The sequence below is a fragment of the Euleptes europaea genome, chromosome 21 (genome assembly GCF_029931775.1).
Source record: "Euleptes europaea isolate rEulEur1 chromosome 21, rEulEur1.hap1, whole genome shotgun sequence".
In the NCBI taxonomy this organism is placed as follows: Eukaryota; Metazoa; Chordata; class Lepidosauria; order Squamata; family Sphaerodactylidae; genus Euleptes; species Euleptes europaea.
The window spans coordinates 15676882-15703953 of NC_079332.1; the positions used below are offsets into that span (position 1 = coordinate 15676882).

The window sequence follows — 27072 nt, forward strand, 5'->3', positions numbered from 1 at the left end:
AACTAGCCCGAGCTGCAGGGGCTGTTGGACCCCCAGACCAAGGAAACCAAAATCCAGCCAGCTGTTTAAATTTGCTAGGGTTGCCAAGCTCCTCACATGGTTTCCTCTCCTCACATGAAGCTGCCTTATACCGAAGCAGACCATCGGTCCATCAAAGTCAGTATTGTCTACTCAGACCCACAGCGGGTCCCCAGGGTCTCAGGCAGGGGTCTTTCACATCACCTACTTGCCAAGTCCCTTTAACTGGAGATGCCGGGGATTGAACCTGGGACCTTCTGCATGTCAAGCAGATGCTCTACTACCGAGCCATGGCCCCCTCCCCCAGGGGGGACTGGAGATCTCCCAGAATTCCAAGTGATTTCCAGAATGCCTGGAGAAAATGGCTGATTTGGATGGTGGAGTCTATGGCATTATACCCTGCTGAGGTCCCTCCTGTCCCCTCAGGCTCCACCCCCCACCCAAATCTCCAGGAATTTCCCAAACCAGAATTAGCAACCCAAAAATTTGCTCAGTTTACAAGATTACCGGTGTGTGTTCTGCCGTTGATCCGCCCCCTCCCACAACCACCGTTAAGCCCTGCAGCTCCTGAGAGTCTAGCATCACATCGCCGCATTGAGGGCTAGAAACCTGGCGAAGCCGAGAACGAAAGCCGACCTGCAGATTCTTCGGGCAGGCCGAACATTCGGCTAGCCCCAGCAATTCGCAGCTCTTCGACCGAAAATTACGCAAGCCGAGAAATACGTATTCAATAAACGGACCGAATCCTGCCAGCGCAGCACGCCGACGCCCAGAACCGACGACGCCGGTTCGGGGGTTTGTTTGGACGATCGGCACAGCTGGTACCCATTCGCCTCTTGGCGGATTTCCACCGGGGTTTTCGACGGAGCCCCTTCCGAGCCGAGGATTACTCCATTCATGCATCGGGGGGTCTATATTTTTAGCTGCTTCAGCTGTTTCCTTCCTTGCCCTACTGGGAACTTCCCCCCCCTCCTCTCTTCCCCCCCTTAAGAACTTTATCCTCTGTTCTTAAGCCATTTCCCCCGTTGTTCTTCCAACTCGCACACATGTCCTGAACGGAAGCCAAGCCGGGGTTTCCAGCACGGTTACAGATGCCGGGGAAACGAGGGGCGGGCACGCTACGGAAGGGTCGCCAAAATACCTCGCCCTCCCCAAATCCCAGCTCTGCTTTTGCACTTTTTTTCCTTTTGTGAAAAAAGAGAATATTTCAAGTCCGAAGAGATGTGCTTTCCCCCATCCATGGTCTTTTTTGCTTGCAATTCTCCAGTTCTCTTCCCCCACCCTGGCTAGGCCTCAACTCTTTTGCTTACATTACACTCCAGAACTGCACATACCAAGGACAGTAGAGCTTTCAAAGAGTTTTACATCTCGGCATCCTTATCCCAGAACAAGGACAAATTGGAAGTTTTTTTTATCGCTTTCCAAAACTGCTTGTGATTTTTTTTTTTAAACCGACAAACCCGGGTCCAGCCTAACTCAGAAAGAGCCATTTCCTTCCTCCCGAGGAGGAACAGAAAGCCAGTGTGGTGTAGTGGTTAGAGGGTTGGACTAGGATCTGGGGGACTTGGCCGCTTAAGCTCGCTCGAGGACCTCGGGCCAGTTGCAGATTCTCAGCCTAACCTACCTCACAGGGTGGTTGTTTTGAGAATGAAAAGGGGAGAATGTTGTAAGACACTCTGTCCTCCCCCCGCCCCCGGTTGGGAAGAAAAGCAAAGTATAATTGCAGATAAATAAATAAATAATAAAACTATCAAGGGCACACAGAAAACGTCTCAGTTGTGAGATCTGATGCATTCCACCCTGGCATTTGAGGGACCAACATTCAAAAGCAATTTCAATCTAAATATTTTTTAAGTACATTTTTATCCTCCCCTTTCTCTAAGGAGTTTGGGGGTGGAGCACATCAGGCTCCTCGCCTTCATCATACCCTCACAACAACCCTGGGAGGTAGGCTAGGCCGAAGAGTGACTGGGCCAAGGTCAGCTTCCTTATGCTGAGTCTAACCGGCGGCATGCCTAGCATAGCGCTGCCTCTTCTAACTGGGAGCAGTACTCCAAAAAAATATCACCGCGAACCTCTGGATTCTGCACCACAGAAATGGTTGGTGGAGAAATCAGAGCAGGGCCTTTTCGGTAGCGGCACCGACTGTTTCGAACCCTCTGCTCGGGAAAGCATGCCCAACAGCATCACTCGTTGCTAATCCAAAAATTAAACGCTTGGCTGTTCATGGAATCATAGAGTTGGAAGGGACCACCAGGGTCATCTAGTCCAACCCCCTGCACAATGCAAGAAATTTATAACTACTTCCCCCCCCATACCCCCAGTGACTTCCTACTCCATGCCCAGAAGATGGCCAACATGTCCTCCTGCCTAAGGTGTTGGAAAGCTTGTCTTGGTTCCGATAACACCGCTGCCACTAACATTTAATTGTTTTTCATTAATCGCCAAAAATTCATTACGAATGTAAGAAAACCAGCTATTTTATTTTAATGTCGCTCATTCCCATTGCCTTCTCCCTCCCTGGAACGACAGTGGGCGACGCAAGCGCAGACAAAAACAGACGCTGGAAGCGGAGGACAGGCAGTGTTCTCGGCATTGTATCCGGGGGACCATCAACACCATGGAGACCGCACATCTCAGCCCTGTTGCCGGGCAGAGATTTCCAAAGATCCCGGGTCGGTGGCCAAGATTCCTGCGAGCCTCCAAAGGCATCTATTCAGCCTCCTTCCAGGGAAGACCCCTTTTTCTTTTCAAAGGGGGGGGGGCCCTGCGGCCATGCGCCAAAACGGGAAACAAAAATAAAAATAAAACAAGGCTCGCCCAACCGATCCCTGGCGCTCCAAACACAAGCGGCCCCGGTAGGCGACCAAAACATTTTAGAGCTCCCACACTTTCCAGCTCTTTCAGCAAGAACCTGGGGAGGGGGCGTCCAACAGTGACCTCCCCCACCACCCCTCCTTTCCTTACATCAGGCAATGACAATACTTCTCAGCCCCAAATATTCTATGGGGAATCATAGAATAGAATCACAGAATCCTAGAGTTGGAAGGGACCACCAGGGTCATCTAGTCCAACCCCCTGAACAATGCAAGAAGTTCACAACTACCTCCCCAACACACCCCATTGACCCCTCATCCATGCCCAGAAGATGGCCAGTTCTCATGAACTGCCTACGGTCATAGAATCAGCATTGCTGACAGATGGCCATCTAGCCTCTGCTTAAAAACCTCCAGGGAAGGAGAGCTTACCACCTCCCGAGGAAGCCTCCTCCACCGAGGAACCGCTCTAACTGTTAGAAAATTCTTCCTAATGTCTAGACGGAAACTCTTTTGATTTAATTTCAGCCCGTTGGTTCTGGAAAGAGAGAAACCCCATTGCAGCTCATGGCAAAGACAGTTCTGCCACTTCTGACGGCTTTCACCTCCCTGATCTGCGACATGTCTCAGAGTGGCTCCCCAAACCGTCATTTAACTTTAACCCTGTGAAGCGAGGCAGAGAACCACTAGGGTCGCATAAAACTCCATCACCGCAGCACACACCTTCATAAGAACGTACGAGCCCTGCCGGATCGGACCAGGGGTCCATCGAGTCCAGCATCCGGTTTCACCCCTGGAGGGTCAACGAATAGGGCACAGGGGCCGAGGCCTTCCCCTGGGGTTGCCTCCTAGCACTAGGACTCTGAGGATGACTGCCCCAGCTGTGGAGGCTCTCTTTAGTCAACATGGCTAGGAGCCATTGAGGGTCCCATCCCTTCCATGAGACCGTTCAAATCCCCTTCTAAATCCATCTGCGCTTATGGCTCGCACTACGTCCCCTGGCAGTGGAGTCCACAATTTAATTACTCATTGAGTAAAAGGGCTAGATTCAAACCCAGTCGCACCTTAGAGACCAACATTTTCGGGGTATGACCCGATCAAGCAACAAGCTCTTGGCAAGGCAGGCGCTCCAAGACTCCAAGAGGTCATCCAAACTCACCCCACTCTGCAGGCTCACAAGATGCCCTGCCGCAAGGTCTTTGTTCCCAGACCCAGCATCCGTAATTCAACAATATCACCAGCCTACTTCGCAGGGCTGTCGTAGAGATGGAGACTATCCCCACCAAAAAGCCACACAACTCCCAGAGAGGAACACTACGCCCTATATTTCTCCACAATTTACATTACTCCATACTTCCAACTTGTTGCAGAGGTGCCCCCCGGCGTCAATCAACCGCCGTCGAGACACCCCCCTCAACTGCCACTGAGACGCGACTGGGGAAGAACCATCCACATGGCCCGTCCCCCCAGATAACCAATGGGTGGGATCCCAAAGACATCAACTCCTTTTTCAGGATAATCTTACCTTCCCTTTTCGCGGGAGACCCTCTCACGAGAAAGGCAGCCGCCGCCATGCCAAAGGGGACTGAAAAAGGATACATTTTCACCGCTCCGGATTTGGTGCCAATGGCCATAATTCGTAGCTTGGGGTCGAAGGCCAAAGAACTCGGCTGATTCGGAAAGCCATGCTCCACCGTCTGGAAGAGAAGCAAAGATACATCTTACTTGCATCAAAGCAAAGAGCTCCGATCGTTCAAGAAGGAGACCCAGAAGTCCATTTGCAAAGAGCTGGGGTGGATTTAAGTCCATTTGTAAAGTTTTTAACATTGGGTTCATTTGCCCCGCGTCAGCTTCCACGAGCCACAGAGATACTGCACCATGCAAAGCGTTCTTAAACGCAACCAAGTTTCTGGCCAGGTCTGAATGCGAGTCAAGAAATTATCCCAGTCACACGCGGTGAACATCTTCCGAAAAGCCCTGCTGGATCAGGCCAGAAGCAAACCCAAACAAGCATCCAATTTCCAACACCCTTTGGGAAGCCCGTAAGCAGTGTGATGGCCACAGCCCTCCTAGAAACCGGAATTCCCAGGTACACTGCCTCAGAACATGGAGGCTCCATCAAGCCATCACCGCTAACACACTCACACCCCCTGTGGCTGTGCACTGCAGAGAATAATGTCTTCTCTGGACATTTACGAGCCTCCACATATGTTTTCGTCGAAGATCCCCCAAACCGCGCCCAGTTATCATCCGCAGAACCCCAGGAGACGTTAGAAGGCAGGTTGGGAACTACTAATTTAGAGGGAGAATGAGTTCCCACCTCTCAAAGCAAGCTCAAACGCCCCAAGCAATGAGTGCCACTAGGCATGCACCGAGTGCGCTTTCCGAGCACTGGGAAATCTCAACTTTGTCCCTACCCTTCGAACCTAGGATTCAGGGGATCGTTCACTTTCACTTAAGCTTGGCACTTTCTAAGTAAAAATTGTGTGGGTGTAGGGGGGTATCACCACAGAGAACCCGCGCTTTATATCGGCACCCGCGCGCGAGAGCAGGATTCCAAGGACCTGGCATTGCGGTGAGGCAGTACAGCGTACTGGTTAGAACTCTGGACTGGGATCTGAGAGACCCAGGTTCGAATCTCTGCTCTGCCATGGAAACTCACTTAATGATCTCTGGCCAGTCTTGGCCTCGCCTGACCTCGCAGGGTTGTTGTGAAGATAAAACAGAGGAGGGGAGAGAGTTGTAAACTGCTTGGGGCCCCTACTGGAGGAAAAAAAGCAAGGTATAAACATCTTTTTTTTAAAAAACCATAGGGTTTGGACTATGTTCAACTAGTTTTACCCCAAGCTTAGATCTACCAGTTTCACAAATTTCCAGAAAAAGTGTTTTATCTGTAGCCTGTGAGTCATTCATCGATTTTTTTGCCCCTTCTTAACCTAGGACGTCCTTTGGGGTCAGGTTATAAGTTTTAAGAATCTGATTTTCGGAAGTCAACACAACTGTTTTATTGTAAATTCTGGGAAATGAATCTTGGGCAGGCAAAGTAGGGGCGCTACCATTGTGTCCTGCCCCGTCTCTCTGGGGGGGGGGGCACTAAAGCCCTCCCCTCTACCCCCGGTAACCCAATTCCACTACCCCTCTGGCTTCCAAGCTTTCCCCAGGCTCGATCCCGCATGCTTCCAAGCACATCTTAGCAACCACAAAGGCAGCATTGTTTGAACTCCAATCCAGCAAGCCAAATTCTGCACCCAATCCCCCATTGGGTGCAACCAGCCTCGTGCCAAAAGGCAACCAAAGATTTATTTATTTACACCAAGGAAAGACAGACAGGGAGCCAAGTTGCCAAACTCTGCCCATCTGCATCGTTTATCCAAGCGGCAGCCGCAGGGCACGATCCAACAGCCCCGCAGAACATCTCGCACACCGGCCTCCGCTTCCGCCTGCCTGCCACTTGCAAAATAAACAGCTGCGGCCACGAGGACTAAAAACTTGCCCTCCAAAAATAAAAAATGTTGACTCTCAGGAATCTGAGAGTACAAAATTGCAGACACGCTGCAGCCGAGGGCAAACGCATGCCCAGCAGATTTCTGCACATGGCCAAACACTAACACAGTGTTCATCCTTTGCAACTTTTTATTTGGTGCATGTGGCCTAATGTGTCAAAATCTAGAAGACGACGTTCCTTCCCCCCTCCCCTAACGGGCAATGTTTTCCATGCTGTGCGCGCAACCAAGGCCAGAAGAAAGTGAACTTGACTGCCAGCCCTAGCTCCCCGGCAGCCGCGCCGGGGCCACTCGGTGGTCTTCCACCGCCGGCCAAGAGCTCTATGGGAGAGTAACAAGAGGGCCGAGTCGACCCACGCAACACAGGTGCGAGCTTTGGCGAGCTTCGCCGAGCTCCGACCCAGCAAGCCTCGGGGGGACGCATGCTTTAAGGCCGCCGGAAAAGAGGAATCAAGGCTTTGGCCGAGGGCTGCTCTCCCAAGTGGTCCCTCCCTCCTCGTCCCCCCCCACCCCTGCCGAGTATCCTCTTTGCCAAGAGCTGCATTGTCCCCCGCTCGGCCCTCCGGATAAATGAACTCTTTCAGCCAATTCCAGCTTCTCTTCTTTTCGGGGTCAACGCAGCCGAACATTCGGCGCAAAGGAAACAGCGGAGAAGAAGGGACCTGTAAACCACGGGCCGAATTCCATCTTCCCCTCCTTCGCCAGGACCACACAGAGAAATGGGCGCCCCATGTTCTGCGAGCACAGCCAGGAAAAGGAAACGAGAACCGTTTCCATACGCTTCCCCCCCCCCAAGTTCTTTCCACCACTGTGAGAACGCAAAGGAAAAGCGTGCCAATATTGGTAGGATGAACCAGCGCATCACGACTAGCATCCATTTGGACTAGTAGCCACGGATAGCCTTCTCCTCCAGGAACATGCCTACTCCCCTCTTAAGGCCTTCCAAGTTGGCAACCACCCCCACATCCTACGGCAGGGAGTTCCACAAGTTAACGACGCGTTGCGTGAAGAAAGACTTCCTTTGGTCAGTTTTGAATCTCTCCCCCTCCAGTTTCAGCAGATGACCCCGTGTTCTGGTATTATGAGAGGGGGAGAAAAGCTTCTCCCTGTCCACTCTCCACACCATGTATAATTTTATAGACCTCTATCATGCCTCCCCTTAACAGCCTTCTTTCCGAGCTAAACAGCCCGAAGGGTTTAGGTCACTGAGTGACCTCAGGCCAGTCACACTCTCCCAGCCTAGCCTATCTCACAAGGTTGTTGTGAGGATAAAATAGGGGAGGGGAGAATGACGCAAGCTGCTCTGGGACCCCACTAGGGAGAAAGGCGGGGCATAAATGAATAAAATAAATAATTTATAAAAACGCATGCTTTCCTAGCTGCACATCACGCAAACATGCTTTGACCATGACCTCCCTAGATCACGACAAACTAGGGTTGGGAAAATCAGTTGGCGGCAGAATGTCACTATAGCGACTCCCCCCCACACAAATAGCCAGGAAGGAGAGAGCTAGTGGGATGTAGTTGTTAACAGCAGCGGATTCTAATCCAGAGATCCGGGTTCGATTCCCCACTCCTCTGTGTGAAGCCTGCTGGGTGACCTTGGACCGATCACAGCTCTCTCCGAATTTTCGCAGGCAACGGCCGGCCACTTCTGAACGTCTCTTGCCCTGAAAACCCTATGGGGTCGCTGTAAATCAGCTGTGACTTGATAGCGCGCACACACACACAATAGCCATGGGGGGAAATCAGAACAAAACGCTCCAGCAGGACCAATATTCTGGATTCTCCAGGCAGACAGAATCCCAAGCGCCTATGCATTCGCCCGTAAGAAAGGCCATATGCCCAGAGCGGAAACCCAGTCGGCAAATCTGCATAAGATAATTTGCTTTCATTAGTTCCGGGGGAAGGAGAAGGAATCCCCGCAGGGCACTCAAATCCCTCCCCCAAGAACTGGAAACCTTGAGAACCAGAGTGGCAGTAGGTGATTCCCTGCAAACATCTCTGGAGCTCTTTCAAGCACCACCAGAGATTCAGGATCAGAAGGCTGGTTATTAAAGACGAAACCAGGGTCTTGGGAAGCGGGGCACTACGCCGTGTGGGATAATCCAGCGTATGGGCCCTGCTCCTAACTTATTTCAGCGGAATAGCTATGCGCGGCTACAGCCCTGCCGGCGGTTCCGGCATTCAGCTCCCAGCATGGACCCAAGAAGTCCTGAGGCGTTCCAGGCCTACCAGCAGCAAAACAGCTCACACTCAGAGTTTCCCAATGACCCACACAGAACTTGATATTCAGGGACTCGGGTGCGAGTCTATCCTTCATCCTTTTCGGTCCACGTGCTGATAAAAACAGAGCTCAGAGCTTCCTCATCGAAACCGACTTAAAAAAAAAATTATAACTGAGTCAGCGTGACTGCAGGAGACAGAATAAGTGACTGGTAGGCCCAACCAACTGGATCACCTCCTGGATTGAAGGAACAAACCCATGCTGAAGTAAACGCCATTTGCTTTCCAGGTTCCTTTTCTCCCCCTCCCAGAATGAAGGAGATAGTCCCCACGCTGCCGCACCGGAGCCAAGAACTCTAAATGTGTCCCAGCAAACCACAGTCGATAAGAACTGCGGAGAACACATCAGCCACAAACCCTGGTTCGAAACCCGTTGGCTGAGCTGCCCAAAAGAAAACCACGGTTTATCGGGACGCCTGAATGCAACCCACGCGTTCGCAAAACTCCCATTACCAGGGGCCGCTGGCAGGGGCCCAGTCCTGGGGTGACTCAGTAAGCTGTCACAAGCGGAAGGGCCTTCTCAGCTGTGGCCCCTGCCCTGCGGAATGCTCTCTCCGATTATACCCGTGCCCTGCCGGACCTGTTTAGTCTCCACAGGGCACACAAGGCCACATTGTTTCGTTTGGCCTTTGGAGTGTAATCCACATGTTTGGGTTGTTTTGTTAGCAGGATGGCGCTAGCCACATATGTTTAATATTTAATATTTTATTATTAATAGTTTACTATTATTAATTATTAACTATTGATTTAATAATTTAATATTTCAACGTTAACGTTTTATATTTGTTATCTGCTTGTGTATTGCTTTTAACTCCGCTTTAAAGTTGTAAGTCGCCGGGAGACCCTTTGTGTTAGCGGCGACTCAAAAATAGCAATAATCCGATAAATAAATAAACAAAAACACCGCCAGGAATCAGATGCCATGCCTCTATGTTCAGAGTCAGAACCAACTGTGGCTCCCAGCCGAGCATTTGTGGCATCGCTAATCTGGGTGTGTGGCAACACCCCCCTATCCGAGCCATAAGGGCTAGAACAGGGGTGTCAAACATACGGCCCACGGGCTGGATCCGGCCCCTTGAGAGCTCTTATCTGGCCCGGGCCGGTGAGACATGGCTTGGACCCCAACAAGTGACGTTTATGTCATATCTGGCCCTCGTAACAAATGAGTTTGACACCCCTGGGCTAGAAGCTTGCTTTCCAGAGTCAATACAAACTCTCCAAAGACCAGACTACGCTGAAGGCCTTCGTTCGTCTGTTTGAGGATCGCCCTGCAGAGAACATTCTCAGAGTGATGTAGTAATTGCAGGTGTTCAAACAGCCCCAAAAAACAAAAGGGCGGGGGCCTTAGCTGGACAGATGTGGTCTCCGGATCGCCCAAGGCACAGGAGACGGCATCAGCCACGGCTGTGCTGGTTTCAGCATTTCTTGAGCGTTGCACGCAGGGCTTGCCATCTTGAAAAATGCTGCTCCAAGTCAAGATGCCACCCGCACGAGTCATGGCCGTAATCTTACAAACCCATCAGCCAGTAGGGCAGCCCGAGAGACATCCTGCCTCACTCAACGGGGTGAAAAAGACCGGGCTTCAGAGGCGGGCGTCCTCTTCCTGGACCGCCTTGAGAACACCCAACCGAACAAGGGAGAGGACCCCGAAGGGAAATAACCGGTTGGTTTCCTCGCCAGAATCTGCATACTGTTTAGCAGCATTTCTTAGGGCTAAACAAACAAAACCCCAGATGTTTTAAAAGCCATCTCTTTATTCCAGAGGGATTACAAGTGTTCACCATGAAAATTATCCCACAGCTCTTATACGGAGCTTCAATATGGATCCCTCAGGTTATCGAGAGTCTCGACCTCCCCTTGTGTCCGTTTTTACGGCGAATTACAAGGACCCCAAGATGTGCAGTTAAAGGTTAGAATTAGGACAAGGCTCTATGGAAGTTAAAGCGGGGCTATGAGCAAAGGTCATGTTTTCAACTGAGAAAGATGGGCTGATCTGCAAACTAAACAAAGACCACTTTTGCTCTCGTTGGATGGCAAGAACCAGACAAGAAATTATTAATCCAAGGCCTATCTAAGGTTACCTTATAGGTATGGGGAATAGTCAATCACGAACACGAAAGCCTTTATTGGCGTTAAAAGGAAATTTACAGTGTACAATAAAATCAAGATATAAGGGCATGCAGATATCATACGATAAAATTTACTATAAAATTATTTTTATAAGAACATACAATCCCACTAAATCGGTTACTTGGTTATTCAATCCTGACTTAACCATCATGTGGTGCAGAATAACAAGCGCGTTACGAGCTGAAAAAACCTTGCCACTGCGTCAATAGTTATTGGATCCTCTGTGGTCATGAGGTGGGACACCGTAGATTTGGCAGGTAACCATTCCCTATCAGCAAGTAATGGGTCTGTGAGATTACATCGGCCCCTATCATACAGCGAACACTTGAGGATATGTGAAACTGTTTCATAGAATTGGGACCACCAGGTCATCTAGTCCAAACTCCTGCACAATGCAGGAAACTCACAACTACCTCCCTACACACCTCCAGTGACCCCTACTCCATGCCCAGAAGATGGCCAAGATGCCCTCCCTCCCATGAACTGCCCAAGGTCATAGAATCAGCCTTGCTCCAACTCTATAATGTGTGCTAGGAGAGTATGCGCTACCCAATTTTTGCAAACTCCAGCTTATTTTAGCAATTTAATAGTCCCTCGTGCTCGCTCGCTTGAACACTGCCCCTTCAGCAGTGTTAAATGGTAGATACGGCAATTTACCTTATTCAGATCAGAAGAGAGTGGAAAAGCCATCTTCGCTTCCTAGCCTCAACCTGGAGGAAAAAAATTCTCAAGCCGCAAAGAGTTAAGTACAGCTTCTCTTGCCAGCTCAGAAGAGGTGACAAATGAGAGGCGATCCACTAACCCGGTGCTCGGAAACAATCACTCCCTTATTCGCCTGGGGAGAGCAGGAAGCATCTCCAGGTGATCACATTTAGCAGGGAGAGGGGGGACTGTGTCAATGGTGATGCACCGCAACTAAGGTTAGAATTCATGGCCAGGTGAACACGGGGCAGCTAGTTATTTCCACAACCTGCCATTTACTCTTTGCAATTACCGTATTTTTCCGTCGATAAGACGCCCCCATGTATAAGACGACCCCTATTTTTTTGAACCCAAAATTAAGGAAAAAATAGGGCTTGTCTTCCATGTATAAGACAACCCCCAATTTTGGGGCAAATTTTTAAAGAAAAAATACGGTATATACGGAGGGGCTGTGGCTCCGTGGCAGGGAAGCGGCTTGGCATGCAGAAGGTCCCGCGTCCAAAGGGTCAGGGAGTAGGAGATGTGAAAGATCTCTGGCCACTGCCGGTCAGGGTAGCCCTTGATAGATCACCTTCGGCAACTCACCTTCCTTTAGCATCAGTATCCGGCGTCTGAACACTACACAAAGCCGCCGGCAAAGAGCCAGTGAGGATGCCAAGGATTCCGCTCTGCCTGGCATTCTGCCCTCACTAAGCCTCCGAGGAGGAAGAGGATTTGGTTTTTATTTGCCGATTTTCTCTACCATTTAAAGGAGAATCAAAGCAGCTTACAATCTCCTTCCCTTCCCCTCCCCACAACAGACACCCTGGGAGGTAGGTGGGGCTGAGAGAGAGTGACTAGCCCAAGGTCACCCAGCAGGATTCATGCGGAGGAGCGGGGAATCGAACCCGGTTCTCCAGATCAGAGTCCGTTGCTCTTAACCACTACGCCAAGCTGGCAGGTACTGGAATTTTCATGCGACAACCTGACGCCACTCGCTTCAACATACAGACAGGCAAGGTGACCCTACTAACAGGAGGTCTCTGTAGCTCGGGGCCACTTCATGTGAATAACCTCTCTAGCTTCACGACAATTTACCACCTGCACGGGAGCACTCCAGCCAAGATCCTCCCAAACAAACCTCGCGCCACCCTCCCACACCCCCTTCCGGCAACTTGCGCTTGTTCGAAGTCGTCTCCGGCGAGACGCGCCGTGTCCTCGGCCCTCTCCTGCAGCTGCGGTGTCTGTCTTTTGGTTTGCTTCGACGAGCCAACTAAGAAAGTGGTGCGTGGCAGGAGCACGAATCGCATGAACACATGAAGCTGCCGTACACTGAATCTGACCCTTGGTCCATCAAAGTCAGTATTGTCTACTCAGACCGGCAGCGGCTCTCCAGGGTCTCAGGCAGAAAAAGGTCTTTCCCATCAGCTACTTGCCTGGTCCCTAACTGGAGATGCCGGGGATTGAACCTGGGACCTTCAATATGCCAAGCAGATGCTCTATTACAGCCCCTCGGGAAAACACCCTTGGTCCATCAAAGTCAGTTCTGTCTACTCAGACCGGCAGCGGCTCTCCAGGGTCTCAGGCAGGGGTCTATTCGCATCACCTACTTGCCTGGTCCCTTTAACTGGAGATCCTGGGGATTGAACCTGGGACCTTCTGCATGCCAAGCAGAGGCTCTACCACTGAGCCACAGCCCCTCCCCAAAGAAGAGCACATGAACACATGAAGCTGCCGGCTACTGAATCAGACCCTCTGTCCATCAAAGTCAGTATTGTCTACTCAGACCGGCAGCGGCCCTCCAGGCAGAGATCCTTCACACCACCTACTCGCCTGGTCCCTTTAACTGGAGATGCCGGGGATAGAATCTGGGACCTTCTGCATACCAAGCAGAGGCTCTACCACTGAGCCACGTCCCCACCCAACCCCAGTGGCGCATCTTACGCCGATTTATTTATCGACTATAGCATCGTTTCCTGAGCTAGGAGGGAGGCTGGCCCAAGGTGAACCGAACTGCTCAGCGTTTAAAGGACCCTGCTATTTCTTCTCCCCCCCGTTTTCGATTGCAGACTGGGTCAGATTAACCCAAGGAGGGGAAAGAGGCACGGGTTGTGGCAATCCACAATTGCGCATAAGTGCGCTACGACCTGGGCTTTACAAAGACCCGCGCGAGGGGAAAGTGTGGGGCAGGCGACGGCAAGTTGGGCCTCCCCCCTGAGCTGAACCGCGGTTGAGTCACAACTCTTCAATGCAAACAGCAGGAAGTATGGGGCATTTCCCTCCTTAGCTGCTCAATGAGGAGGAGGAGGAAGAGGAAGAGTTCATTTTTAAATGCTGACTTTCTCTACCACTTCGGGAAGAATCAAACCGGCTTACAATCACCTTCCCCACAACAGACATCCTGAGAGTTAGGTGGGGCTGAGAGAGCTGTGACTAGCCCAAGGTCGCCCAGCTGGCTTCATGCGTAGGACTGGGAAAACAAATCCAGTTCACCAGATTCGCGTCCGCCGCTCATGTGGAGGAGCGGGGGAATCGAACTCGGTTCCCCAGATCAGAGTCCACTGCTCCAAACCACCGCTCTTAACCACTACACCACGCTGGCTCATGCTGGAGCAAATTTACTCGCCCTAGGAGAGTAGCTATTCATACTACACGGTCCTCTCCGATTCCCAATGCAGAAATGGGGTTACGCTCAACTCTTTCCCCCTTCCTGCCCCAATGGGGCTTTCGAGGGCCATCCCCACCCAGGCCCCAAACATCAAGCGCTCATCCCTTAAAGCAAAGAGGGTACCTAAGATAGGGCTGGAGAACAAGATTTCCAAATGTGAGACCCCGCAAGACTTCTTCAAACCACCACAGCTACATGGGCGGCACGCAAAGTCACCCACCACGCTATGCCACAATCCCAAAGGTGCCCAAAAAGGTTGGGGACCCTGGGTTAGCGGGTCGGATGAGGATCGGAGAGTCCCAGGTTCAAATCCCCCCTTGGCCATGGAAGCTCTCTGGGTGACCTTGGTCCGGTCACACACTACCTCGCCTACCTCACAGGGCTGTTGTGAGGATAAAATAGAGATGAGCTTGCTAGGAGCCATTTTGGGTCTCCTGAAGGGAGAAAAATGGGGTATAAATGAAGAAAATAAACTAGAGCGAAGGACGCTTTGTAGACTAAATGAGATATACTCCATGAATATGCACGTTTGACCCAAGACGTAGATTTCTATGCGCTTGGCAGGTGGCCAGAGCATGAATGCCACACAATACGTCCCAAGTCAACTCATCCTGGCATTCTTAGCTCCCAAATGGTCAATTTATATACATTTTTCCAAGTCAATTCAGATGACTAAATTTCCCCCCAGCCTGCAGGAGGGGTATTATGCAGAAACGGAATTATGTAGAAATGGAAAACTGGCTTTTAAAAAAAAAACACGAATTCAATTCAGAGGCCATAACATTGCAGGGGAGGGGACAAGAAAAATGGAAAGCGGGACGGGTTGGGTTAGAAAAATCAGCGCTTCAAATGCAAGCCCAGCACCCAGTCAGCGGCACGGACCGATGCTCTCGGTCGCGGAAGGATCGCGCGGTAACTTATTGACTGTTCCACTTCAGAACGGGGGGGGGGACGGAGGGGGAAAAAAGAGATTAAAGGCGAGCAAATCTAAAGGGAATTCCCAGCCCGTACAAAAACTAGCATAATGGAGGGAGCGTTCCACTGCCAGCGTTCATCAAGCCAAGCTAGTTTTTCAAAGCTCAGAAAGATGGTTGAATGTGGAAGCACAGAATACTTACTGGAAAAGTCAGTAATGCTAGGAAAAGTGGAAGGCAGCAGGAAAAGAGGAAGATCCAGCACGAGATGGATCGACTCTATGAAGGAAGCCACGGCCCTCAGATTGCAAGACCTGAGCCAGGCTAAGGATAGAACGTTTTGGAGGACACGGATTCATAGTGTTGCCGTGAGTCGGAAGCGACTTAACAGCAACCGACTTGTGGCAAGGCAAGAGACGTACATGGTATGCCATTGCCTGCCTCTGCGTCACGCCCTTGGTATTCCTTGGAGGTCTCCCACCCAAATACTAACCAGCGTGGTGTAGTGATTAAGAGCGGTGGTTTGGAGCGGCGGAGGCTAATCTGGAGAACCGAGCTTGATTCTCCACTCCTACACATGAAGCCAGCTGGGTGACCTTGGGCCAGTCACAGCTCTCTCAGCCAGATCGACCTCGCAGGGTGTCTGTTGTGGGGAGGAGACGGTGATTGTAAGCCGGTTTGATTCTCCCTGAAGCGATAAAGTCAGCATATAAAAACCAACTTTTTCTTCTTCGCCTTCTTTTTCTAAAAATTGAATTCTGAAGTGGTCTATTCCAGCCAGGAGATGCACTGTCCTATGGAGTGGATCGCATAACTCAGCTCATAGAATCATAGAGCTGGAAGGGACCACCAGGGTCATCTAGTCCAACCCCCTGCACAATGCAGGAAATTCACAATTCACAGGAAATTGCTCAGAGTTGCAGTGTGAGTATTTACGGCTGATTTTGGCTTATAATGCAGGCCAGCCCCCTGCATCTTCCAACTGATGTACCACCAGGAGAACTAGGAACTTGAAAAGGGGACAAACGGCATGTTGAATTCAGCCGGCGTTCAGGCTGGGGCGGAGGAAGAGAGGAAGCCGGGCGCACACTTCGCCCTTGGGGAGTCAAGAACATTTCTGGGAGCGATTGAAGCAGCTCGCCAAGCGAGCGTCCCATTTTACAGAGGTGAATCATGGGAGAGGGGGAGAGACATCACCCCGCGCACCGAAGGGGGAACTTGAAACCGAATGGCCAAACTCAACCGGCTACCGCCTACCCCAGCAGTGCAGGCCTAGCCCGACCCGACCGAAGTCCCGGGCCCCAATCCTGAGCCCTTTGGACGGCCTGCTTCTCCCAGGTGTCGCCGACGAAGGAAGTGAAAATCCTGCTACACAGTCGCTGCCAGGTAAGCATCATCGGCTTAGCGAGGATTAGGAAGAGAGGCACGGTGTTTGGGCCCAACATTTGCCCCCATCGTCTGGTCTCAATTAATTTGCGCCGATTCGCATCCGCTGCCACTAAAATGCAGAATCGGTCACCGGCCTCCGAACCCTGGCTTGCGAAACCTCGACAATCGATGCTCGCTGCACCCCATTTTGCCCAAAAGGTTTTCCCTCGCATTCCCGAAACAGTGAAAGAGCAAGACTTGGATGAGAGCTTAGCTGCCGCGGACGTCGAAAACACCCTCCTCCCAGGTCGTGCCGCTCTTCCAGACACCTCCGCAGGGATGAACGGCTAACCCAGGCATCCCTGTTCACGGACACACAGCGGAATTTGCCACCTCAAACGAGAAAGAGGGCCATGGTTCAACGGCAGAGCATCTGCTTGGCATGCAGAAGGTCTCAGGTTCAGTCCCCGGCATCTCCAGTTAAAGGGACTAGGCAAGTAGGTGATGTGAAAGACCTCAGCCTGAGACCCTGGAGTGCCACTGCCGGTCCGAGCAGACAATACTGATTTTGATGGACCAAGGGGTCTGGTTCAGTATAAGGCAGCTTCATGTGTTCGAAGAGGCCAATGTGGGAGGCAAAGCACCCAGAGACACAACTGGCACCCAGAGCACCCAGAGCCACAACGGGCAGCCTCCTCTCTAAAGAAGCGCTTGGCGGGCACAACAGCGCTTTGTGGCTAAATATATTCTTCCCACGTGCCAGCGCTCCAGCTGCTTCGGCACAACGCAACTGCCTTCCCAGAACATGCGCCGCCCCCCCACTTCGGATCTGCACCCACAAAGCTTTCCCCCTGCCAACGATGACAATGTGTCCCTTGCCCATCCTACCCCGCTGTTTATACCGGACTTAAAAAAACACCAGGTTGTGAGGTTCTTGGGGCAGGATTCTGCTGTCCCTTACCCCGAGCACTGCAAAACATTATGCTTACACAATACCAAAACCTCAGTTCAAACCTTACTTTCGCCTCCGACAGAGAAGAAGAGTTGGTTTTTACATGCCGACTTTCTCTACCACTAAAGGAAGAATCAAACCGGCTGACAATCGCCTTCCCTTCCCCTCCCCACAACAGACACCCTGGGAGGTGGGTGGGGCTGAGAGAGTTCTGAGAGAACGGTGACTAGCCCAAAATCACGCAGCAGGCTTCATGCGGAGGAGTGGGGAATCGAACCCGGTTCTCCAGATCAGGCAGTCATTTATGGATACGGCACATAGCCAGACATATACAAAAGACATTAGACGTCAAAACCAGGAATTTCAAGTATAAAATACACTGGAGACTACATTAAAATCCTAAGAGGACACTACTAGATACATCGATAATAATGCAGGTGATCCCAACAATTTGCGCCTAATTTTGGACGCGGCGGCACAAAATTTAGCAGCGTCAACAGAAACCCTTGGATTTTCATCTGAGAGCAACCCTCCTGGCCCTCTCCGACTCCAAGTGATCTGAGAGCCTGTTAGTCCAAGGCTGAATAAATCTGCCACGAGTCTCTTCGTAGTAAGGGCAGTGGATGAGAATGTGCTCCACAGTCTCTACGTCCCCTCTAACTCAATGGCGTAATCTCTCTGAGTTGGGGATTTTTTTTTAATAACTACCCTCTAGGAGTGCTGAGGGGAAGGCAGGTTCTCCAGATCAGAGTCCACCGCTCCAAACCACCACACCACGCTGGCTCCAAGCCTTTCTCATCCACCAAACGGGGATCTTGGCGGCCTACCTTGCAGGGTCATCGTCGCCCCAGTAAGATTAGCACTGGTGGGCCTGGAACGCTCTACAGCATAAGTATTATGAGTGCCAGCAAGCTGAATGTTTCAATGGAACGGAGGCTGAACACCAGAAAGGTAAGACAAGCCGCTCTGGGGATGGGTTCACACATGATGCACGGCAGACCTGGGTTGGCCTCTGCATGTAGGTTCATCATACTTTATTTACACCATATTTTCTCCCCCAAGCTAACACATGAACTTACGCTGAATCAAACCCTGGGTCCATCAAAGTCAGTATTGTCTACTCAGACCGGCAGTGGCTCTCCAGGGTCTCAGGCAGGGGTCTTTCACACCACCTACTTGCCTGGTCCTTTTTAACTGGAGATGTTGGGAATTGAACCTGGGACCTTCCGCATGCCAAGCAGATGCTCTACCACTGAGCCAGTGACTTATGACTTCCTTCTCTTCTTCCTTTTACCCTCACAACAACCCTGTGAGGAAGACTGAGCCGAGAGCCTGCAACTAGCCCAAGATCACCCAGCCAGCTTCCACCGCAGAGTGGGGATTCGAACCTGGGCCCCCAGAACCTCCCCTCCATTTTACACTCACAACAACCCTGCGAGGGAGGCCGAGCTGAGCGCCTGCGACTGACCCAAGATCACCCGGCAAGCTTCCGTGGCAGTGTGGGGATTCGAACCTGGGTCTCCTAGACCCTGCAGCCAAACCTGTCCCTTTGACAACGTCTCTGCCAACACTCATATGGGGTGGGGGCACTCACGCGCTCACCCTTTTTAAGGTGTGCGCCCAAGGGACATTTTGTGTGGGTGGAAGGACCGAGAGCGTCAAAAGTCAAAAGGGCTTGCTGCAGTTCATCACCAGGCCGCCTGCCCTCGCTCCGAGCCACGCGCATGTTTACGCCAGAGAAGCATGGGCCCCTGGTGGGATCATCCAGCGACCCTTTCCAAATTAAACACATCCCATGTCCCCAGATGCCAAAGTTCAAGAGAGAGGAGGAGGAGGAAATATCCATCAATGTTTGGTGTGCAGGACTGCCTGGTTTTTAGCAGCGGGCCGGGGAAGCTTTTTTCTCCCAGCAGGGGGATAACTGGGATGGGGAAATCGGACAGGTTTGAAAAGGCACAGCCACAAGGCCAAGGAAGAAGAGTTGGCAACTCTACCCACAGGGCAGATCTAGGATGCCAACCAATACAGGGTGCTGGACTAGCTGGACCCTCACTGGTCTGATCCAGCAGGGCCCTTCTGAGGTCCTTCTCAGCCTCTGTGCCCTGTGGTTGGACCTCCAGAGGAACTGGTCGGCCACCGTGTGAGGAGGAGAAAGAGGAGGAAGAGAAAGAAGAAGAGGAGGAGGAGTTGGTTTCTAAGGTGTGCGCCCAAGGGACATTTTGCGTGGGTGGAAGGACCAAGAGCGTCCACTTAAGGGAGACTCAAACCAGCTTACAGTCCCCTTCCCTTCCCCACAACAGACACCCTGGGAGGCAGGTGGGGCTGAGAGAGCTCTAAGAGAGCTGTGACTAGCCCAAGGTCACCCAGCTGGCTTCGTGTGCTGGAGTGGGGGAACAAATCCAGTTCACCAGATTAGCCTCCGCTGCTCATGTGGAGGAATCGAACCCCAGATCAGTGTCCACAGCTCCAAACCACGGCTCTTAACCACTACACCATGCTGGCTCACCATGAGATGCTGGACTAGATGGACCACTGGTCTGATCCAGCAGGACTCATCTGGTGTTCTTATCAGGAGGCGGCCTTGGCCTCTATCCGGAGGACCTGGCTGGTCACTGTGTGAGACGGGATGCTGGACTAGATGGACCCCCCACTGGTCTGATCCAGCAGGGCTCTTCTGAGGTTCTTATCTTCTGACCCTCCCAGAAACAGGCCCCAATTCTAAACGTTCAGTAGCGCTACTACCCAAGTTGTGATAGTAAGAGGTGGGCTAAGAGGAGACCGCTCTAGCCCCTGACTCACCACCCAGCGGGACTTTCTCCTAAGTAACCTCCAGTTGCAATTCATCGCCTTCCCAATGAATCCGCCTGTGCAGATTCTCCGGTTTGCAATCCCCACTACAGGCACCAAGAGCCAGCGTGAAGTAGCGGTTAGAGCAGTGGTTCCCAACCTTTTTTTGACCAGGGACCACTAGGACTTTTTTGTTCGGTGCAGGGACCCCAAGGTTCAAAATAAAAATTCCGGGAATTTGAAAATAAACTTTAATCATAACTGTTAGTTAAACATTAAACTTAGAATTATATTTGAATATATATATATTATAATAGAGAACTTTTAATTGAAAATATTAATTTATTATGGGTTTATAACTTTGCTTCGCGGACCTTAATTTAGTTCTCGCGGACCCCTGGGGGTCCATGGACCCCTGGCTGGGAACCAGTGGGTTAGGGTGTCCGCTAAGATCTGGGAGACCCGGGTTTGAATCCCCATTCTATCCTGGAAAGCTTAGGGTGGGTCTCGGACCAATACCCCCCCTCTCAGCCTCACCTACCTCGCAGGGTTGTTGCGAGGATAAAACGGAGGAGGAGCTCGCAGGCCAACTCGGGGGGGGGGGAAAGGTGGGGCATCAGTGCAGCAAATAAATAAATTTGGGGCTGGCCTCGCCCAGACCAACCCAGCCCTAGGAAAAGTCTATAATCGCTTCCTGCAAGTCAACAATTGCGGGCGGGAAGACAGTGGAAGATTCATCCCCGGTGAAATCCAGTCATTATTAACATGGAAAGGCAAAATGCCAGCTGCTTCTGCCTCCCACCCTTCCGCGGTGCAAGCGCAAATTTTGCAACAGAGGGAACTGAGTCGAACAGGCAGCAAGATCTCTACCTTGGAAACCTACAGCGGTGGCGTGCCTCGGCCAGCCCAGCACCAAAACGGTTAATTTAAAGGGATAGGGGCAGGCTGGAAGCCTACACAATAAAGGCGAGAATGAAAGAGGGCTGTAAATCAAGATTGGGGAGTGGGGGGGGGAGAGGAAACCCTCTCCTCCAAGTCAGGCCTCTGAGGAGGGGATTCTTTGGTGCCGAGTTCGAATCCAGGGCAAAAACCCCACCCCGAACAGCAGCCTCGGCCTAGATTATGTGCTTCTCCGAGCAGCTAGGAAACCAACCTGGCATTACAGAGAGAGGGTGGGGAAGCCAAAACCAAAGCCACAACGGACAACACAAAAAACCCAATTCCTTTGAGAACCCCAGAGCCCCGTTCAGGAATCCCGGGGCCTACGAAACAATTTTTGCAAGCCATTTCCCAGCACAGGAGTAGTTGTGACCCTCCGCAGACACCCTGGGGCCAAACCCTGCAAGAATCCCTTGGGGCAGGGGAACCGCACTCTGCACACGAGCCGAGGCACTCCCATTTCCAGGCCCTGCTTTGGACACGCAAACCCCTAGTTTGAATTCAGGCCAACTATTCCCAGATTGAGAATCAGCCCAGAGTCCCTAAGATACTGAAGCGGTTTTGGAAGGGAGCCGGAGACAAAAACCCCGGGGCCGCCCCTGGTCGGCCACAAAAATCCCAGGGCCGCCCCGAATTCAAATTCACCCCCAAACCTTGCCAGATAGAGAATCAGCCCAGATTTTTCCAAGATACGGAAGCGCTCTCAGAAGGGAGCCGGAGAAAAGAAGGAGCCGCCGAGCTTGGAAAAGGGGGCTTTGTCACTCCGGACGGCAGGGGGTCAACACTCTCCGAAAACCGCAGGGGAAATTCTCGACCTTTGGGGCTTTTCCAGGCACTGCAAAAGAAAAGCGGGGTGAAGCCTCTCAAGAGAAATGGAGCGGGGGGGGGGGAATTAATGCAGATGGCCAAAATGAGAAAGGGGTAGGGGGGGGAGAAACCACAGCCTCACAATGGAGCAACAGATCGGATGGATTCTCAGCTCCCATCTAGATTCCTCCCTGGACCAAATTGGAGACCGGAAGGAGAAGAGACGGAGGGGGGGGGGGGGAAGAGAGAGAGAGTAATCATCTTTAAAAGCCTCCAGAAAAGGGTTTTTGCCCTTTTAAACCCACTCAATCCCGAATTAAAGCGGTTTGGAGACGCGGGAAGGGGAGGTGGGGGGGGGGTCACCCGCGCACCCCTACAACACAGAGAAGGAACTTCTGTTCGGATTCTGTCCCCCCCCCAAAAAAAGAAAATTCAGGTAAAGAAAGCAAGGGTGGTGTTAGCTCAGGAGAGGGGGGGGGTTAAGCTATTTTTCAAGGTGGGGAGAGAAAGAAAGACATCCCTCCCAATCTTTGCAAAAAGGGGGGCAGCAGAAGGAAGGAGGCAGGGATACAACTTCCACGGGGAGAGAGGTCTTTGCCCTCTGTCCCCCCCCCCAACAAGGGACTTCTCCCATCCCCATCTCTCCCCCCCCCCCCACCCCAAATTAATAATCCGGGGCTTAGAGAGAGATTGGGCTGAAAAGGAGCCCGCATTGGGATCCCTCTGCGGATGAAGAGGAGAGCCAGCATGATTTGGGGGGGGGGGCAGAAGAAGGGGAGAAAGCAGTTTTAGCCCATGAGGCTATGCCAATAATGAAGGGGGGGGCTGGAAACCAGACCCCCCTCCCCTTCTATTCCCAGCTCTGGCCAAAAGCAATGGGTCCAAGCCCCCCACCCCTTCCTCTTTGCAAAGGGACCCCTCTTCTTGTATTCCCGCCTCTGGCAGAAAGCAATGCCCCCCAAACCCACCCTTCTTTGCAAAGGGACCCCTCCCCTTCTATTCCCAGCTCTGGCCAAAAGCAATGGGTCCAAGCCCCCCACCCCTTCCTCTTTGCAAAGGGACCCCTCCTCTTCTAGTCCCAGCTCTGGCCAAGAGCAACGGCTCCACGCCTGCCCCCCACCCCTCTTTGCAAAGGGACCCCTCCTCTTGCATTCCCGGCTCTGGCAGAAAGCAATGCCCCCCCTCCAAACCCACCCTTCTTTGCAAAGGGACCCCTCCTCTTCTAGTCCCAGCTCTGGCCAAGAGCAATGGGTCCACGCCTGCCCCCCACCCCTCTTTGCAAAGGGACCCCTCCCCTTGTATTCCCGGCTCTGGCCAAAAGCAATGGGTCCAAGCCCCCCACCCCTTCCTCTTTGCAAAGGGACCCCTCCCCTTCGAGTCCCAGCTCTGGCCGAAAGCAATGGGTCCAAGCCCCCCACCCCTTCCTCTTTGCAAAGGGACCCCTCTTCTTGTATTCCCGCCTCTGGCAGAAAGCAATGCCCCCCAAACCCACCCTTCTTTGCAAAGGGACCCCTCCCCTTCTATTCCCAGCTCTGGCCAAAAGCGATGGGTCCAAGCCCCCCACCCCTTCCTCTTTGCAAAGGGACCCCTCCCCTTCGAGTCCCAGCTCTGGCCAAGAGCAACGGGTCCAAGCCTGCCCCCCCCCCACTCCTCTTTGCAAAGGGACCTCTAGGGCTAGCAGACCCCCCCCCTATTGTTGCAAACCCCCCCTGCAACACCTCCCCCGCTCCCCCCAGGGCAGTGTCGCAACCTCCCCGCCCCACCCCACCCCACCTTGTTGAAAGCGAAGAGGTCCTGCTTGATCTTCTCCCGCTGGGGGTCGTGGCCCTGGCGGCGGAACCGAAACTTCATCATCTTGCCGGGCAGAGCGGGGGGCGGCGGCGGGGGGCGCGGGCGGGAGCTTCCCCCATGCAAAAGGGCGTGAGCGGCGCCCGGGCGGGCTGGCGCATCCAGCGCTGCACAAGAGGACCCTCGGCGGGCGGGGGGGGGGGGAGCCAGGCTGGGGAGCGACGGCCGGCGCGGCCAATCAGCGGGCCCGGGGGGAGGGAAGGCGGGGGGCCGGGGGAGCCGCAGCCAGCCAGCCAGACAATGGGGCCGGCCGAGCGCGCCCTCGCCAGCCGCCTCGCGCGCCTGCGCAGGGCCTCCGGCGCAAAGCCTCCTGGGGATTGTAGTGTTCCAAGGGAGGAGGCGGGGACGGTGGGGACGGGGGCCAGAATCCCTTGGGGCCCTCTTCCCGGGCTCCATGAGGCTGCTGGGAAATGTAGTTTTTGGGGAGAGCCCGCCTCCAGAGTGCTCCCTTAGGGTTGCCAACTCCTGCTTGGGAAATGCCTGGAGATTTGGAGAGCAATGCTATAGTCGCTATACTATAGAGATTCCTAGAGATTTGGGGGATAATCCCATAGGGATTCCTGGAGATTTGGGGGATAATCCCTTAGAGATTCATGGAGATTTGGGGGATAATCCCATAGAGATTCCTAGAGATTTGGGGAATAATCCCATAGAGATTCCTGGAGATTTGGGGGATAATCCCATAGAGATTCCTGGAGATTTGGGGGATAATCCCATAGAGATTCCTGGAGATTTGGGGAATAATCCCATAGAGATTCCTGGAGATTTGGGGGATAATCCCATAGAGATTCCTGGAGATTTGGGGGATAATCCCATAGAGATTCCTGGAGATTTGGGGGATAATCCCATAGAGATTCCTGGAGATTTGGGGAATAATCCCATAGAGATTCCTGGAGATTTGGGGAATAATCCCATAGAGATTCCTGGAGATTTGGGGAATAATCCCATAGAGATTCCTGGAGATTTGGGGGATAAACCCATAGAGATTCCTGGAGATTTGGGGGATAATCCCATAGAGATTCCTGGAGATTTGGGGAATAATCCCATAGAGATTCCTGGAGATTTGGGGGATAATCCCATAGAGATTCCTGGAGATTTGGGGGATAAGCCCATAGAGATTCCTGGAGATTTGGGGGATAATCCCATAGAGATTCCTGGAGATTTGGGGGATAATCCCATAGAGATTCCTGGATATTTGGGGAATAATCCCATAGAGATTCCTGGAGATTTGGGGAATAATCCCATAGAGATTCCTGGAGATTTGGGGAATAATCCCATAGAGATTCCTGGAGATTTGGGGGATAAACCCATAGAGATTCCTGGAGATTTGGGGGATAATCCCATAGAGATTCCTGGATATTTGGGGAATAATCCCATAGAGATTCCTGGAGATTTGGGGAATAATCCCATAGAGATTCCTGGATATTTGGGGAATAATCCCATAGAGATTCCTGGAGATTTGGGGAATAATCCCATAGAGATTCCTGGAGATTTGGGGAATAATCCCATAGAGATTCCTGGAGATTTGGGGGATAAGCCCATAGAGATTCCTGGAGATTTGGGGGATAATCCCATAGAGATTCCTGGAGATTTGGGGAATAATCCCATAGAGATTCCTGGATATTTGGGGAATAATCCCATAGAGATTCCTGGAGATTTGGGGAATAATCCCATAGAGATTCCTGGAGATTTGGGGAATAATCCCATAGAGATTCCTGGAGATTTGGGGGATAAACCCATAGAGATTCCTGGAGATTTGGGGGATAATCCCATAGAGATTCCTGGAGATTTGGGGGATAATCCCATAGAGATTCCTGGAGATTTGGGGAATAATCCCATAGAGATTCCTGGAGATTTGGGAAATAATCCCATGGAGATTCCTAGAGATTTGGGGGATAATCCCATGGAGATTCCTGGAGATTTGGGGGATAATGCCGTAGGGTTGCCAACCTCCAGGTAGTGGCTGGAGATCTCCTGCTATTACAACTGATCTCCGGCTGATAGAGATCAGTTCCCCTGGAGAACTTGGCCGCTCTGGCAATTGGACTCTATGGCATTGTAGTCCCTCCCCTTCCCAAAACCCACCCTCCTCAGGCTCTGCCCCAAAAATCTCCAGGCATTTCCCAACCCGGAGCTGGCAACCCTTTGTACAACCCTGATCCTACTACATTGTTCATTGAATGTCCCATCCATTGATTGTGGTGGCTCACTCTGTAATCCGCCTTGAATCCAAGTGAGAAACAAGGACTATAAATAACATACATGAAAAATAAATAACCAAATTAAGACCCTAAGAAATGCTTTCCTGGGAGTCGGCCCTCAGGGCTGTCAGCAATCTGCAAGGGGGGGAAATATTCTGCCCCATTAATAGGGTCTTAACGGGATGCCATGGGCCAGGTGAAGCTATTTGATTAGGGTTGTCAGGTTCCTCTTCACAACCTGCAGGAAGTTTTTGGGGCGGAGCCTGAAGAGGGCGGAGTTTGGGGAGGGGACGGGCGTCAATGCCATAGAGTCCAATGGCCAAAGCGGCCATTTCCTCCAGGGGAACTGATCTCTATCGGCTGGAGATTAGTTGTAATAGCAGGAGATCTCCAGCTAGTACCTGGAGGTTGGCAACCCTATATTTGCAGCTGCCCATTTCCACGCATTAAGCCTCTCTTAAAGGTATGGAAGAATTTTTTCCCCTCCAGGCTGACGGCAACCCTCAGCCGCCCCACTGAATAGTGGAGGAGACCTACTTCGGACTGTGCCCTCAAATAAGGAAGGTGGTATGTTGCCAATTTCACCCCTGGTTGATCCACCCTGGTTGATCCAAGACATCCAAACATACACAGAGATGTACTACAAAAGTATATATATATTTTGCTTTTCTCAAATGTTTATTTTTTAAATACCCACAAGTCAAGAAAAGCAAAGCCACAGATAAAATACCAAATACCGAACTTTGGATTGATAAAGCTTATGAATTTATAACAATGGCGCATCTAACGGAACTACTACAACCAGACACAAAAAATTTAAACAAAGACAAATGGCACGTTTTTTATGAATTTATTAAAACCAAGAAACGACAATGAATTTTCTTAAACGTTACAAAAATGATGTGGATGAATACATATAGTATGTTAACAAACGATGACTATTTGAACATAGTAAAGGGGTTTAAACAATACTATTTTGTTAATATTTTCCCCTACCCTTTTTCCTTTCCTGTATCCCATTATATCAAAATCAATAAAAATATTCTTTAAAAAGAAAAGAAAAGAAAAGCCAAAGGATACATCTTATCGCAGATCTCCGAATTCCAAAATATAATCAATGTTTCTCAATTAAATCCGGCTGTTGAAAATTACTG

The 27072-nt window shown here is 51.6% G+C and overlaps 1 protein-coding gene across 1 annotated transcript in view; it reads right to left on the reverse strand.

Moving 5' to 3' along the window:
* The window catches only part of LLGL1 (LLGL scribble cell polarity complex component 1), a 70904-nt gene extending 47166 nt beyond the window's left edge, over positions 1 to 23738 (reverse strand). The window contains exons 1-2 of the mRNA XM_056866177.1: positions 23643 to 23738; positions 4434 to 4531 (exon numbers count right to left, since the gene is read on the reverse strand). Coding sequence (XP_056722155.1) covers positions 4434 to 4531; positions 23643 to 23723 — 179 coding nt within the window. The 5' untranslated portion in view covers positions 23724 to 23738. The remainder of the gene's footprint in view (positions 1 to 4433; positions 4532 to 23642) is intronic.
* Positions 23739 to 27072: the final 3334 nt, after the last annotated feature.